Genomic DNA, 17082 nt, shown 5'->3' on the forward strand with positions numbered 1-17082 from the left:
TGTATGGAAATGGGCACAGAAGCTTTTCATGTTATGCGGTAAATAATTACCAGGCAAGTCCAAGTATAAAAGCCAGCACTAATCGAAACCCATTTACACAGCCAACATAGAACTAGGGTAGTTTTTTTGGCAGAGTGAATGGGTAGTAAGTGGAGACTCCCATTCAGCCATATGAACAGGATTATATCTTTTTAAAAATTATTTAATACTATATAACAAATTAAAAAAAATACATATGATAAAAATTTTAAAATTTCTTAAATAACATCATCATAACCAAACTTTCCCCTTATATTAACAAAAATCATTCCCAGCTTGAAGATATAACTTCTTGGTCATTTAAATAGCATACCACAGATGCCCATTTGTCTTCATATTCTTGAGGGGAGAAATTTATTTTAGTCTCAAAAAAAGAATTATTTGTAATTCTACCCATAGTGTAACACCCTTTCCCCCCTCCATTTCTCTGTGGCAAGAAAAACTGTGGCACAACTATGTTATGAACAGGGTTATATCTTATGAAGAAAAATAATTCCTGCCTAGTGAAGAAGAATAATTCCTCCCTAAAAAGGGAGGGGGTTGGCTCTAAGGAGGACCCTAGGTCATTTGTAAAGGGAAAACAGTGTTGAATTAACATCAGAACACGTAAATTGTAAAAGGTAATCTGTGAAGAAACATTGTTGCTTTAACCAAAGTATGAAACTACAAACCTCTCACTCTTAAGGATTATAAACATTGAAAGAAGCTGCAAGCAAACTATTGTACCTATTACTTTTAAACTATTCTGTTCTACCAACAAATGTTACCTCAGCATTTCATTCCCTGCCTAACAATATTCGATCCCTGCCTGGTCAATAAAGTTGCTGTTTTGAGAGGAAATGTGTCTGAGAATGTTTGTTATAAACTGGAATATGATATTCAAATGACATATGGTTATTGTACTCAAAATAATCTATCTCAGTCTTCCCTTAATGTAATGTGTATTCCTGTTTTTTTCCTTATTTTTCTTTTTTGTATCCCCATTGTCGTTTATTTTTTTTAAAAAATAATAAAGTTGCTGTTTCTTTTGTGAGTTACTCAGCTTCCAGTGCTATTTCATATAAAAAAGAAGAGGGCTCCTGCTTCACCCCTATCAAGTTTCTGGGCTGGGCTAAAAAGCCAAAAACATAACTGCTTCTCAGGGTGGGACAAAAAGAACTTTTTTTAAAAAAATAGAATTTTTATTTAAAAACAAAAGATAGAGTACCACAATAGAAAGTGCATAATAAAGCTTATACAGGCAATAATTGAAATTAATTTGAGACTTATACCAAGTTATACAAATAGTACATTTGAAATTAATTTGTAACTTACACAAACACTGGCCCTTTTCACACTGCTTACCTGGACTCACAACGATGTGGAACATCGCACTAAAAACGCGGAACATCGCGTTTTCTCGCGCGAGAAAGCACGATGTTCCGCATTTTTAGTGCGATGTTCTGCGTCGTTGCGAATCCAGGTAAGCAGTGTGAAAAGGGCCACTATGTTTAAGATTGAGTTAAACCAGTAAGAATATAATAAAAAGAGTTTACATAACAGAATTTAGTTGGGTTATAAATCTCCTTCCCTCTCCTGGGTTACTTATACAAAAATTAATAACAATTATTTTACTAATCATTCCCTGTGTTTCATCCTTTTATCTTTAAGCTAAGTTACCTTAATTGATATTAGTTCTGGCCCAAGTAATTGCAGAAAGCCCTCTATTTCCCCCAAAATTCAGCTGTTGGTCTGTTATGTTTGTAAGTATTTAATTTGACTACTGAGGCATATTCGTGGACCTTATCTGTCCACTCTGACTCTTCAGAAGAGCCAAAAGGAATTTTAAATAGAGACACGGCACTTGAGGCTGCTCAGCCACAGTGAGTAATCTTGGATTTTGGCAGGAAAATTTGTAATTTGCATAAGTAACTTACACACAACTTACACTAGATTTGTAACTTACACAACTCACAGTGGGGGAGTGAAGAGGGGGGTGTTCTGTCATACATCCCATTATCCCATTCTGTTAAAGGGACAATTATAAATTAACTGTACCTTCCCACTGCATCTTCCCCCCCTTACTCTACCTCAGGTACAGCCAGAACATGGAACTGACCCTGAGGCAACTGACAGTCTAGGGAGGCACAAGAGACCACTAGACAGGAGGGAATATCTGATGAAGGCAAGAGAGCTCTTCTTTGTATCATAACATGATGGATTTGGAGAGAATCAACAAAGCTATGCAGAGCTGGAGAACGGACGTCTCATCCTCGGTGCACAGACACAGTAGAGAAATCTAAGCAGGGAGCCGTGGCCATCCTGGGACAGACATGGGGGTTAAAATCACATCCCTAAATCAGAAGAGCAGCCTCAGCCCCTAAAATTTAAGCTATGGCGGGTCTTGTCATGGCCCAGTCTGAGAGTGAGGTCTCCTCTGGAGGAGAGGAGCCTCGTGTAGCCAGCCAGGACTCCTCAGGAGAAGAAGAGTTCTGTGTAGCCAGCCCTAGCCCTGACTCAGCAGAAGCCGGCAATCAGGAGCAGCAGCTGCTGGCTGATCAAAGCTCACAGCCAGCAGCTGAGACACCAGCACCCTCTAGCCCCAATGCCACAGGGGAAGCTCAACCAGGAACTTCCACAGGGGAAGCTCAATCAGGGACTGCCAGCACCGCAGGGGAAGCCCAGCCAGGGGCTTCCACCCCCCCCCCAGTTCACCCACGCCTAGAGAGCGCCGCAGACAGCGCCAGAGACGGGAACTGCAGGAGAGACGGCGCAGCGCTCATTTCCTGAGCCGACGCCAGCTGCTGGAGAGCGATGATGAGTAGCATCAGGATGGAGCCCCAGCAGCTGGCTGAAAATCACGCCTGGCTATAAAAGCCAGTCAGGCGTGACTGCCAGGCGTGGAAGCAACGTGTTTATTGCCTGCAACTGCGTTCTGTGGACCTTGCTCGTGCCTGATGCTATCGGTGACTGACCTTGGACAGTGCCGGAACTTGCTCTTGGACTCCTGGCGTTATCTCGTGCTCTGACCACCGGTTTGACCTGGCTTTTGCTCTTGGAACTCCCCTTAGACTTTGGCATTAAGGCTTGGACTTGAGCCACCCTCCTTGGGCTAGCCCTCCTCCTTGGTTATGCAGGCAGTGTGACTCTTGAGACTGACAAGCTCTCCTTGTTCTCACACACTTGTTAGAGCAAGGGGTGTAATGAAATGTACAGGAAAGTGAGAGACCCATGAGTCATCCCCCTGCTTAGTCCTGAACTCATTGGCACTTGGGTCATCATGGATAATAAAAACAACAATGACAACATTCAATTTATATACTGCCCTTCAGGACAACTTAACACCCACTCAGAGTGGTTTACAAAGTATGTCATTATTATCCCCACAACAAAACACCCTGTGAGATGGGTGAGGCTGAGAGAGCTCTGAGAGAGCTGTGGCTGACCCAAAGTCACCCAGCTGGCTTCAAGCGGAGGAGTGGGAAATCAAACCCGGTTCTCCAGATTAGAGTCCCGCACTCTTAACCACTACACCAAACTGGCATTACCAAGGCTACATCAACCTGGGTGGGTGATTAGGTGTAATTGGCACCACTGCCCCTTCTTCCTTGCTCTTTTCCTCAAGATGCTGCCTCCTTCATGTCTCCCTTGCTTGGTCCTGCTTCTCTGCACCCCCTTTAAATCCACCTTTCCCTCTTCAAGCTTCTTTCTCTCCTGGCTCTTTCTCCGTTCCTCTGCAAAGCCCTCTGCAAAGACATCCCTCAAGCCTGCACCAGGTTTTTATCCCTGCCCAACTGGCAATGTTCATTTCGAGTGCAGATGAACTGCCCTTCCTCTCCACTCCCGGGCCGGCCCAAATTAATTCACTGCCAAGGGATCCTCCCCGCTAGCTTATCGTCAGCGACTTTTGTTGCTCAACCAGAAGCTCTCTCTTCACCTCTCACTGCTGTGGCATCCCCAGAGGCTGAGCATCTCTAGGAAGATCAAGAGGTGGCACCTTCTGGCCCTCGAAGCATCCTGTCTGGCGATATTACCAGCTTGTCATTTGGCACACCAGGAGATTCTAGCGCAAGCTTTTTTCCCCTCTAGAGAGGCAGCTGTGGGGCAGATCCTCCAAGCAAAGCCACTCGTCATTGAGCACCGATGATTTTGGGACTCACAAAGGTGAGTGTGGTAATAAGGGCAGGATTAACAAGATAGATTTTATTACTGTCTGTAGAAACAAGGAGTGGGGCGATGAACTGTGTGCTGTATGCCGAGTGAGCTTCTAGTACAACATGGTACAGATCTGAAACCAGGTCTTCTGGGTCCAAAACAGCCAACTGCTACACCATAATGGCTCTCTAAATGCTTTACACAAAATACAGTTTATACTTTGCTAGATATTCCTGGCAAGCTCACAGGCAGGTCATGTTATCCCCTCTCCTTTGTCCTGGGATAGACTGCCTGTGAACGTGGAAGTTCCATTTTCAGCTGTTGAGTTTTTAATTTTGTAATAGGATTTGGATTCCATTCCTTCCTTCCCCCATTTTATCCTCACAACAGCCCTGGAGGGAGGGGAAATTATATGATGCGGTGGGGATTTGAACTCAGGTCTCCAAAGTCATAGTCCTGTACTTTCTATGCTACACTGTGAACCTAAGAAGAGTCCCTGTGGATAGCTCAAGAGTCACCTAACCGAGTTGTTACCAGAACTGCTCTTTATTATAATGGGGAATTAGCTGTAGCAGTCTGTAACTATTAATATTAAGCGAGGATCATAACCTATGTTTACGGAGGTCCCGATCCCAGACACTCTAGTGAAAAAGAGGCAGACAACGAGTCAGGTCCAAACACGTGTATTGAGTGTAGCGTAAGCCTAGCTTGCACAATCATACAAAGAACATACAAGGTCTAAGAAATATAGAGTAGGAAATACAGAGACGTTCGCATTAGCTGGTTCCCAACGATGATAGGGGAAATACTCACTTATCCTGGAGCGAAGCAGAGACACAGCAGCGAGGGTGGCCCAATGCCAGCACTGGGACCACAGACGGACAGCAAGGAAGTCTGGATAGGGAATGGCCTGAGCACCGAGTGGTCTGGGAGACCAGCTTAAATACCCCAAAACGTACCCTGGGGCTGGTGCTGTACTTGGTGGTTCTCACAGATTAAAACAAAGGGTCTAATGGGCTACTGAATGGCTTGGATGGGCCACTTTAGTAATCAGATTGTGATAAGTGACACCTCAGGAAGAGGGGACAAAAGAGGGAGGGGAAATCCAAGTGGGCTGAAAGGATGTTCCAGCGGACAGGGCTTGTCCTGATGTCATCAGCTTTGGAATGCGGAGGTTTCTTTGAGATTCATTCTCTAAGTGCTTGGGATGGTCGGCACTTAGTTCTTCTCCGGGGCGGCTCCTAAGATATGCAGAGCGGGGCGAGGGGCTCTCGCTGCGGACGTGGTGTGCCCGCTTCGCTGAAATGGCTTCTCAAAGCAGTCCTCTTCCCAGGGTCTTCTGGCTGCCTAAGAACATGGATGCCGGCTGGGCATAGCTGGGGCTGGATAGCAGACTGCCCGGTAGCGAGGGCAAGCGTGGCGGCCGGCCCGCGGGAGGCTCCAGGCGGGAACTGACCAGGGAGCGCCTAGCCAGGCTCGCTGGAGGTTTCCCCGGCTGGCGCCCGACTGCTAGCAGCGGCTTGGGCCCATATGAGGCAGGCTTCCATGGAGGCAGCGGGAACAACACTTTAAAACACAGTCCAAGGCAGGGAACAGGCACGGTCCGTGGCAGATGGCAATGCAGGCACGGGGCACACTTGTAACAGAGTCCAAACGCACACAGGGAATTCCAGATATAGGTCAGGGCAGGGCTGCCCAGAAAGAGAGTCCTTTGTGCAGTTCCCCAAACATGGAGTCAGTAAACTACACAGTCTATTGCAGCAGGGTGATTGACACGCAGGCAGGAAACTGACACGTGTACCAGAACACACACGTGCAAAGCAGTCTTTGGAGTAGCAGTAAAACAGCAACGCAGGAAACTCTAGCACAGTTCATAGCAGGCTTCAAAGCAGGGGAGGGGGCCTACTTGGCAACAGAGTATTCTGTCTATCACTGGCCAGCAAGACGATCCTTGAAGGTTTCATGAAAAGGCATGAAGAGAACACCCTTTCCTGTGGTTGGTCCTTACCAATGAGTTTTCAGAGGTTTTATTTAGCAAGCATTGCGACCTGTTTACCGTGGGCACTATTTGCGTGTAGAGCTGTCCTTCATCAATTCGCCTCACATTCATCCCAACCACCAGCCCCTGGTTCAACTCGTGCCGGTGAATTCCAAGAGTGAATATTTATGTTGTCCTGAAGGTTGACCCCACAAATATCCCCGACTTGTGTTTAGAATGAGTAGGTTGCGCAGGAGTAAATCTGTAGGCGACTGGCTCACGGCGTAGTCTGTTCCGTGCCATGCTACACTACCTCTAATTAGTGCTGGCAGATTAATTGTCGTCTGTCTGGGCAACAAGGGATCTCCCCCAATGGACCTGGGAGGTAAGGTGCCCGTTTCAAGCTCCGACACTGGAGGAGACTGATTCAGAACAACGTTTGCTTAATCCTCGTTAAACAGTGCTTCTGGTAAACAGGCTGATCTTGTTACTGTGGCGTAATATGCTCCATACTAGCATATTGCATGACATCTAGATTAGATTAAATTAGATTTCTGCAATATGCTCTATACTAGCAACAAAGCCCGTTTTGGCAAAAAATACAACGGGCTCTACAAAGGGCCTTGGGGCCGGGCCAGCTATTGCTGCCTTCCCCGCACCCCGATCCTGGCCGGGGGAGGGCAGGGCAGCTGAGCCAGGCATGGATGCCTCCCCCATGCCCCAACTGCAGTGGGGGGAGGGCAGGGTGGCCAGGCCAGTCGTGGACACCCCCTATGCCCTGATCCTGGCCGGGGGAGCGCAGGGAAGCTGGGTCGGGCATGGACACCTCCCTGGCCCCTGATCATGGTGGGGAAGGGCTGGGAGATGTGGCTGTCCTTCCTGCCGTTGCACAGACTGCACCTATGCCACATGAAAGGTGAGTCGTCACCAATATGGCTCACCTTTTATGTCTTAGGATGGAGCTGCCCTTGAAGACTGTCTGCAAGCTACAGTTGGTGCAGAATGCTACAACACCAGGCTTCTCTCTCCAAGCCTGCTTCTCTCTCCATAGCCTGGTTCAATGGATTGTTACTTGGTCATGCTACAGCGCAGGGTGGCTTCTTCATGTTGGGAAATTCCTGGAGATTTGCGGGGGAGGAACCTGGAGGTATTGGGGTTTTGGAGAAGCAGGGACCTCAGCAGGGTATAATGCCATAGCGTCCACCTTCCAAAGCAGCCATTTTCTTCCCAGGGGAACTGATTCCTGTCATTTGGATATTAGTTATAATTCTGGGAAATCTCTAAGCCTTACCTGGCGGTTCAATAAAGAAAACAACTTGCAAAATCTTACTAACTATAAATAGTAGCCAAGCAATAAATGATTTACAATCATTTACTCAAGAGTCAAGAAGGCAATTATTCTATCGCTGTCTCAAAAAGGAACTGCTCTGTTAAAGTGCCATGTACATTATTGCTGTACCAGTCATGAATTGACTATGTCAGCATGTCTAAATGTCTTTGCTTGGTAAAGGCTGTGATTTCTTGAAGAAGATATATATTGAAATGGGATACAAAGGATCTAGACGAATAAGACTTAATCATGGCTCATCTTAAACAGCTTTTACGACCTATTGACACCTTATGCACTAGTGACTAGAGATGGGCACGAACCGAAATACTAATCAAAATTAAGCACAAACCAGACCGGTTTGTAGTTTGCAAACCGTGGTTCGGCAGATCCCATTTCTGACGAACCTCCATGAACTTTAGGCTGGTTCGTTTGGTTCATTTTTTGGTTCGTGACTGATCGTGACCAATCAATCAGTTTCCTAGGCAACAGGGGATGGACTTCCTGCGGATCTTCTGCAAACCTGGAAGTGACCTGCTGGCCTGGAAGTGACTTTCTGCTGACCCAGAAGTGATGATTTTCTGACCTGGATGTGACATTTTCATGAATCAAACGAACCAGTTCGTGAACCAGGGGCAGGTTCGTGAAAGTTCGTGATTTGTGGTTTGTGAAAATTGATGAACCATGAAACACATGATTTGGGTTTTTCTGTTTTGTGCCCATCTCTACTAGTGATTGATGAAATTATTTAACAAGGACTGAGTGTGCCTGGACTTTGATACATATTCCTTTGCATTAATTATGAATCAACAGCACTTTATTCTTGTTGGTGCAATATGAACAGTTTTGTATTTATTCATGGAATTGTGCAATATTCTATTCTTGTCTGATGATTGTCACATGTTCATTGAGGCCTGAAGCACTTGCACTTTCTTAATATTAGTTAACTGCATGTTTAGGACTTGAATAACCTTGATTTGTTTGTACATGCCACTTTAAGAAAGGAGTTCCTTGTTGAGACAATGACAGAGTACGTCTCTTGTTCATTTGAAATATTTGGTATATCCTACTATATAATTCCCTTAGCGTCTTTCCGATGACACACATTTATGCTGGTGTGCATGTGCGGATGCACCAAGATAAAAGGGCGCCGTGGAATGATGCCTCTGGAGGGCGTCGCTAGCAGCGGAGGGCACAGTAAGTTGGCCCAGCTTGCTGCTGCCAGGCTTCGTAGCCAAGGAGGAGGAGGAGGGCGGTGGTGGTGGCAGCACAGGAACAGTGGCACACCTGTAAGCCCCGGGGGAGCGCCTGCTGCCCTGCGAGGACCACTGGAGCCGTGGCGCTCCACCCTCCATGGATCTGGGGTGAGGGGGTGTGAGCAATCCACCTGCAGCCCTGCGAGGCGCACTGGAGCCACGGCACGCCACCCTCCAACAACCCAGGGCAAGGGGGTGCAAGCAATCCGCCCGCAGCCCTACGAGGCCTGCTAGAGGATGCGGCACACCGCCTTCCATGGCAAGAGGGTGTGAGCAATCCACCTGCAGCCCTGTGAGGCTGCTGGAGCTGGGGATGCGGCGGGAAGAGCGAACCTGCTCTGCCCGCCCTTCCTGGGTCCACACCCCACCTGCCAGCCCTCCCCAGACCTCTCCTGCCTCTGAGCCCTCCCCAGACCCCCCTTTGCCCCTCCACCTGTCAATCCTCCCCAAACCCCTCCTGCCTCTCAGCCCTCCCCAGACCCCCCCTTGTCCCTCCACCTGCCAATCCTCCCCAGACTCCTCCTTCCTCTGAGACCTCCCCAGACCCCCCTTTGCCCCTCCACCTGCCAATCCTCCCCAGACCCCTCCTGCCTCTGAGCCCTCCCCAGACCCCCTTGTCCCTCCACTTGTCAATCCTCCCCAGATCCCTCCTGCCTCTCAGCCCTCCCCAGACCCCCTTGCCCCTCCACCTGTCAATCCCAGACTCCTCCGGCCTCTCAGCCTTCCCCAGACCCCCCTTGCCCCTCCACCTGCCAATCCTCCCCAGATCCCTCCTGCCTCTGAGATCTCCCCAGACCCCCTTGCCCCTCCACCTGTCAATCCTCCCCAAACCCCTCCTGCCTCTGAGCCCTCCCCAGACCCACCTTGCCCCTCCACCTGTCAATCTTCCTCAGACCCCTCCTGCCTCTCAGCCCTCCCCAGATCCCCCTTGCCCCTCCACTTGTCAATCCTCCCCAGATCCCTCCTGCCTCTCAGCCCTCCCCAGACCCCCTTGCCCCTCCACCTGTCAATCCCAGACCCCTCCTGCCTCTCAGCCTTCCCCAGACCCCCTTGTCCCTCCACCTGCCAATCCTCCCCAGACTCCTCCTGCCTCTCAGCCCTCCCCAGACCCCCCTAGTCCCTCCACCTGCCAATCTTCCCCAGACTCCTCCTGCCTCTCTGCCCTCCCCAGACCCCCCTTGTCCCTCCACCTGCCAATCCTCCCCAGATCCCTCCTGCCTCTCAGACCTCCCCAGACCCCCCTTGCCCCTCCACTTGTCAATCCTCCCCAGATCCCTCCTGCCTCTGAGATCTCCCCAGACCCCCTTGCCCCTCCACCCGTCAATCCTCCCCAAACCCCTCCTGCCTCTGAGCCCTCCCCAGACTCACCTTGCCCCTCCACCTGTCAATCTTCCTCAGACCCCTCCTCAGCCCTCAGCCCTCCTCAGCCCTCCTCTCAGCCCTCCTCAGCCCTCCTCTCAGCCCTCCCCAGATCTCCCTTGCCCCTCCACTTGTCAATCCTCCCCAGATCCCTCCTGCCTCTCAGCCCTCCCCAGACCCCCTTGCCCCTCCACCTGTCAATCCCAGACCCCTCCTGCCTCTCAGCCTTCCCCAGACCCCCTTGTCCCTCCACCTGCCAATCCTCCCCAGACTCCTCCTGCCTCTCAGCCCTCCCCAGACCCCCCTTGTCCCTCCACCTGCCAATCTTCCCCAGACTCCTCCTGCCTCTCTGCCCTCCCCAGACCCCCCTTGTCCCTCCACCTGCCAATCCTCCCCAGATCCCTCCTGCCTCTCAGACCTCCCCAGACCCCCCTTGCCCCTCCACTTGTCAATCCTCCCCCGATCCCTCCTGCCTCTCAGACCTCCCCAGACCCCTTGCCCCTCCACCTGTCAATCCCAGACCCCTCCTGCCTCTCAGCCCTCCCCAGACCCCCCTTGTCCCTCCACCTGCCAATCCTCCCCAGACTCCTCCTACCTCTGAGCCCTCCCCAGACCCCCCTTGCCCCTCCACCTGTCAATCCTCTCCAGACCCCTCCTGCCTCTCAGCCCTCCCCAGACCCCCTTGCCCCTCCCCCCTTGCACCTCCACCTGTCAATCCTCCTCTCTAGTTCTGTTTTTCTTTTCTACCTCCCCAAACACTCGGGTTGCTTTTACACCCTCTTCAAGAGCAGTTAGGACATCCTGTCTTTCATCCTGCAGAAATCCCAACAAATTTATTGCAAAAGCCAGTTCCTGCCCCAGGGACCAGGGAAACAAGGTTAACTCTCAGCTGGCTGCTTAGAGGAATCAGCCGCTGATCTTTCCGATTGCGACAGAAGGCTCTTTCCAGACCCAAGGGCTGGAGATGCAGGAATTCTCAAACTAGGAATCTTGCAGCCTAGCTCCTGTGTGGGAAACTGGATAACCACCTTCCCCTGTTTTCCCTCAACACCAGTTCTTCCAAGGTGGACTGCCTCTAAACATGGAAGTTCCATTTAGCGAGCATGGCTAAATGGAGAGCACCCCTTATTAATTCCGCACACGTTGGATAATGCCCTTTCAATGCACTTTAGCTATCGTTTGGAAGTGGATTTTTTGTTTCACACTCGAAAAATTCAGTTCCAAATGATCTCTAAAGAGGATTGGAAGTGCATTATCCAACGTGTGCGGCATCAGTCCCTGTCTTGTGGCTGTGCTGGTTTGGCGTATTTGGCTCTTAGGCCACTACTCAATTGGCACTGCTTTTTCAAAAACAAAGTCTTATTGTTTATTGTGGTTGGTGCCCTTCTTGTGTGGTTGGATTTATTAATTTAATTTTGTGTTAGAGAACAACCCACGGGCCTTCTAAATCAAGAGCTGTAGGGAGCTTTTTTGTCTTTAGTGCTAGCTGTCCGAATAAGGAAGCGGCAGTTTAAATTGAGTACAGTTTTGTAATTCAGGTTCTTTCTCAGTTTGCAGCAGCAGTAATGAGAACTCTCCTTTTCTCTGTTCTTTAAATCCTGGAGTGGACAAGGGCACAGCGGTGTAGCGAGGGTTGCAGGCACCCGGAGCAGGCACCCACATGTACGTGCGTGCAAAGCATGTACATGCTCTCAGGACTGCGTGATGACATCACTGAAGTGATGTCATCACGCAGGGTGCGCCCGTACCCCAGGAGCGCTCCCATGATTCAAGCCACTCGCCTCCCAGCCCATTACTTGGTGGCACACTCCCGGCCAGCAGCCACTGCAGGAGCTGGAAGGCCAGCTTGGCACCCAGTGAGCCGGCCATCCCGTCAGCGTGGCAGGTGGCCAGGGCAGCACAGGCAGCCTCCCCACCCTCCTGTGCAGCTGCCTGGGGGCTGCCGCCAGCTCTGTGCACTCCCAGCCAGCAGGTGTGCCCGCCACCCTCTCTTTGGCAAGCGACCCTCCTGCTGCCCCCCAAATATGGCCCTGCAAGGGCAGTCTAAAACACTGGCCCAGATTCAGAGAACAGACCTGTCCCAAGCTCCACAAGTATCTGCAGTTTAGTTTAAATCTGTGCCAGAGGGAGCTTTGACTCTTGAAGGGTTGGAAATCAATTTGGTCTCTGAGGTGCAACTGGACTCAACTCTTGCTTTTCTACTGTAGACCGATATGGCTTCTCACCTGAAACTGAACCGTTGAGATGGTTTGAGATAAACAGATGAAAAAGCACATAGCAACATGATGGTTGTGGGACTGCAAAAGCAGGTGCTGTAGTTTAGGGATTAGATCGTCTGCTTTGCATGAAGACACCTTCAGGTTCAATCTCCTCCATCTACACTTAAAAGAACCAGATGAAGTGATCAATACCAACTTTGATAGATCAATGATCTGATTCAGTATAAGGCAGCTTTGTGAGTTTCGTAGAGCTACTCTACCTTTTGAACAATGGGTGAAACAAATTCCAGGAGGATTGGTCTATGGATGAACATAAGCCTGGAGACGCAGTTTGGTGGAATGTTCATGTACACAGGAATCTCGCTCTCAAAAAGAAGCTCCGAGTGCAAACAACTATCCTATATACAGCAGCTGTTCTGGGGAAACCCTTAAAGAGGGCATGAAGGTTACAACTCGAGGCGGGCACAAACTGAAATATGAACCAAAATTCATCACAAACTGGACCGGTTCATGGTTCTCAAACCTGCGGTTCGTCAGCCTATTTCTGACGAACCGCCACGAACTTTAGGCCAGTTCATTTGGTTCGTTTTTTGGTTCATCACTGCAGACACCCTGGCACTGATCAATCAGTTTCCACGGCAATGGGGGGATGGGCTTTCTGTAGCCCCAGAAGTGACCTTCTGCTGCCCTGGAAGTGACTTTTTCATGAACCGAACAAACCAGTTTGTGAACCGGGGCAAGTTCATGAAAGTTCGTGGTTCATGAAACACAATGAACCATGAACTGCATGATTCAGTATTTTACTGGTTCGTGCCCATCTCTAGTGACAACCTTTTCTTGTTGTCCATCAGTAACTCATCTTCCAAGGAAGTCTGCCTCCAAACATGGTGTTTCCAGTAAGAGAGCGTAGCTCATGGCCACCAACAGACCTCTCCTCCTCCAGAAACTTGTCCCTGAAAGCCACCTTGTTGCAACAAACTGCACCTGTTTGGATGAAATTCTTTCTTTTTGCCTGTCTTGTACCTGTCCCCAGAAAATGCTGCTAATTATATCTTTGCCAGTTTCCCAGGGCCATATAGCCGGCTCTTGCTGAAACAGGACGCTAGGCCTAGATGTTTAGCTCAAGCTAAACATGCCTGTCTTTAAAGACTTGGGTTTCTGCAACCATACAGCAGTTTAAAAATAAATGACTGTTAAAAAATAAAGGACAGCCCCTCCCCCCATACTGTTTTGATATGGGGAAACAGCTTGAGGAAGGAGAGAGGGATTCTGAGGCCATTTGGGCTCCCCTTTATTTTTAACAGCTATTCTCCAAAGATGCCATGTAGCAGCAGGGAACTCAAGGGGTTCAGGGAACCCAGACCCAACTGGGCCAAGAAGAAAGGAGGAAAGGAGGAGCTGTATACGGGGTCCAGCCAAGGGATAAGGAAGTAGACAGGTGTGGAAGAACATGTGCAAGGCTTTTGTCTATCCTGGTCTCCTGATACTGAGGTGGAGAAGGGCACAGGAGACACTGGGAACTTTTAAGGGACAACTTCAGGTGGGGGGAAGCAGGATAATAAAGAAAGAGGATGAGAGCCCAGGCTGTCCCAACAATCCCTTTGAGTCAGGGCCCGATTGATGGGGGGGGCAAGGGGGGTAGTCTGCCCACGGCGCTGCCAAAGAGGGGGCACAGGTGCAGCTGCCAGCCACCGGGAGCCTGGGGGCAGCAGAGCAGGGGGCTGGGAGGCCGTCCCTGCCATTCACCTGCCCTGCAGGACAGGGGCAGCCGGTTTGCCACATGCCCCCTATCCTGTGGGGCAGGTGAAAGGCAGTGCAGGGGCTGGGAGGCCGCCCACTCCACTCACCTGCCCCGCAGGACAGGGAGCGGCCAGCCGCCCCCTGTCCTGCAGGGCAGGCGAATGCCACAGGTGGCTTCCCAGCCACCTGCGCTGCCTCCGCCAACTCCACGGCATGCTGGGGTAGCCATGGAAGTGACTTTTTCATGAACCGAACAAACCAGTTCGTGAACCGGGGTAAGTTCATGAAAGTTCGTGGTTCATGAAACACAATGAACCATGAACTGCATGATTCAGTATTTTACTGGTTCGTGCCCATCTCTAGTGACAACCTTCCAGCCATGGAAGTGACACAGCGCTGTGAGCATGCACACACTGTGTGTGCGCATGAGGAGTCAGACTTGGGTTGCCCTGAGTGCTGGCAACCCTAGATCTGGCCCTGCCTTGAGTTTGTTCTCTGGAAGATGAACATATGATGGTAGTTAATTGTAGTAAATTTTGATTCAACTAATTGTAGGTCAGATTTTGCTTTAATCAATGCACAAACTGGCTGCTCTGCCATATTCAGAGAGATTGAGGCAAATTGCAGCATTGTATTCTGCATCCTACTAAACCTGGTATTACTATATCATACCATGCCATCAGGAATACTCATAAATCCAGAGGAGTTAGCTGAGTTAGTCTGTGGTCACAAAATAGTAAAGAGTCCAGTAGCACCTTCAACCAACTTTATTGTAGCATAAGCTTTCAAGAACCACAGCTCTATTCGTCAGATCGGGAATACCGGTCTTCAACTAGGGGCCTTAGATCATGAAAAAATAATAATAATAAAGAAGAGCTATGCTGGATCAGGCCAGTGAGCTCTCTGTTCCAGTATTCTGTTAAATATAGGCCATTCCCACATGGGTTATCTCCTCTGGGTTCAACACTATTGGAAAGTGTTTTCCCTGCTGCTTCCCCACAGCATCGTGGCACATTCAGGCACCTGGGGGGGACCTCCGTGGCTGGACCCCCTGTTCCCTGTTGCCGATTGACAAGATGGTGGTGGGGAAAATGGAGCGGCAATCTGGCATTGTGCTAACATGTAACATCACTTCCTGTGAGAAACCAGAAGTGATGTCATGACACTTCAGGACTCATCCCCTAGAGGATTCACCTTGATGCGATGGCATCACTTCTGGTTTCAAATCGATATGATACTGAAAAGCTTGTTCTTGCCCCTAACAGTCTCCCTCTCTGGGTGCCAGCTAGGCCTGACAACTCTGTTCCCCGAGGTTTCTCTAGCTTTTCTCTGATCCTTCTCAAACTTCCCTGCAGTAAAGTTTTCCTATGTGGAAACCACAGTATTGGCCAACAGAGGGCCTACAAGCCAGGTCATTATTGTCTAACCCTAAGTATCAGCAGCTCTCCGGGTGGTCAGGCTCTCGAAGCTATCTTATCTCACTTCCTACTGGATCCCTTTTTAACTGGAGACTCTGGGAATTGAACCTGGAACCTTCTGCTTCCAAGCAGAGCACCACTGAACTACAGCCCTTCCTTTAAGCTTGAGTAAAACCAAATGGAATGAGGTTTTTTTTTTTGGAAATGAAAAGACGATTGGTCCTTCCTCGTCCGCTTTCAAACTAACAGGGCACCACAAATTATTTAAATTGACAAATAGATGTGAGCAGACAGACTCATAAAAGAATCCTATGGCCATGTAACTTTGGTGGCCTTATTTGCCAACTCCAGATAAATTTTGGCTTGTTGGCAAACCTACTTCTCCCTTCCCACCCTGAATCACCAACTTCCCCGTCTACAAATCTATTTCATTGGCAGTCACCTAATGACAAATTACATGTTTCTCCATACGTGCATATTTTCCTATATTGTAATGTTCGCAATTTGTATATGTCTCTGATCACAGGGGACATTCAAAGTACCAGTTGTGTACAACAATTTAAAAAAGTACAGTTGCTATTCGGAATACAATAACGAGTGATAACAAAGGTGGCTGGATTTAAAAACTGTGAATGTGGGCAGATGCCTTTATCAGCAACTCTCATCCCAATCTCTCTTTGGCATACAGGTTTGACTGCTCTCAGTTTTTGACGGAGGTGTGTGAATGCAGAGATGTGGGTTTTGGATGCCGGCATTTGGGTCTTCTCCTTTTTCCTCTGGATGGTAGGAAATACGATAGGTAAGTAAGACCTAAAGGGGGAACACATAAAATGAGCCCGAGTTGGACTGTCATGGTTAACAAGGAAGAGATGTTCCTGGGAATTCAGTGGTAGACTGCCTCTGATCAGAAAGGTTCACTTCTTAGTCATGATGGTTAATAGCTATGGAAAGATCAGTTGCAGAGAGTTCTAAGAAAATAAGACTGTAGTCTATTGCAATGTTTATGATATGTGTCATCTTTCATTTACTGAACCACTCTCAGAATTATTTATGACCTGTCATGCCCCAGGCAGTTTTCTGCTTGCATTGTTCCTAATTTTTGTAATCTTTAAACAAGCAAGCAAATAATTCATTCTAACTATTACCATGGCTGATCAGGCAGCAATTACTATTTTACTATAATGTATCCTTTATTTTCTCTCTTGAAAATGAAAAAAAGAAGAAGAAAGTGGCATGGTTTCAATCAGTGAAACTGAGAGGCGGTTGAAGGGTTAAGCCCTTTCTCCCCTCCCTACTCTGCCCCAAGGCAAAGTGAGGCGACAGGACCCTGCAATCTACCTGCCATGCACACGAAAGACATGCAATCTTCATATTGCTTGTTAAAGCCTCGCCATGGTGACCCCTCTGAAATTCACATACACACAGACCCACATTTACCTACTCCCTTTCAGCTGGATGGAGGGTGGTATCTCTCCCAGGCGCTTGTGATCATTGGGGGAGGGGGCATCTGCTAACAATATCACTGAAGAAACATCTCCACTGTTGAAGGCCACAGCCATTCTTGTTTTGCCCTAGACCCTGGCTCCCTTCAGGTGTCCCACTTGAGGCCAAG

At 49.1% G+C, this 17082-nt stretch overlaps 1 protein-coding gene across 2 annotated transcripts in view; it reads left to right on the forward strand.

Annotated features, from left to right (window-relative positions):
* The first annotated feature begins 3969 nt into the window (after positions 1-3969).
* Positions 3970-17082, forward strand: part of LOC129340592 (lysosomal acid glucosylceramidase-like) — a 61409-nt gene continuing 48296 nt past the window's right edge. The window contains exons 1-2 of one of the 2 annotated variants that reach the window (XM_054995471.1): positions 3970-4182; positions 16159-16269. In XM_054995471.1, the coding sequence (XP_054851446.1) occupies positions 16203-16269 (67 nt within the window). In that variant the 5' untranslated portion in view covers positions 3970-4182; positions 16159-16202. Of the gene's footprint in view, positions 4183-8065; positions 8118-16158; positions 16270-17082 lie in introns of those variants that run through there. The other variant, XM_054995479.1, reaches the window with a different exon arrangement.

Source organism: Eublepharis macularius, chromosome 1 (genome assembly GCF_028583425.1).
Source record: "Eublepharis macularius isolate TG4126 chromosome 1, MPM_Emac_v1.0, whole genome shotgun sequence".
Classification (NCBI taxonomy): domain Eukaryota; kingdom Metazoa; phylum Chordata; class Lepidosauria; order Squamata; family Eublepharidae; genus Eublepharis; species Eublepharis macularius.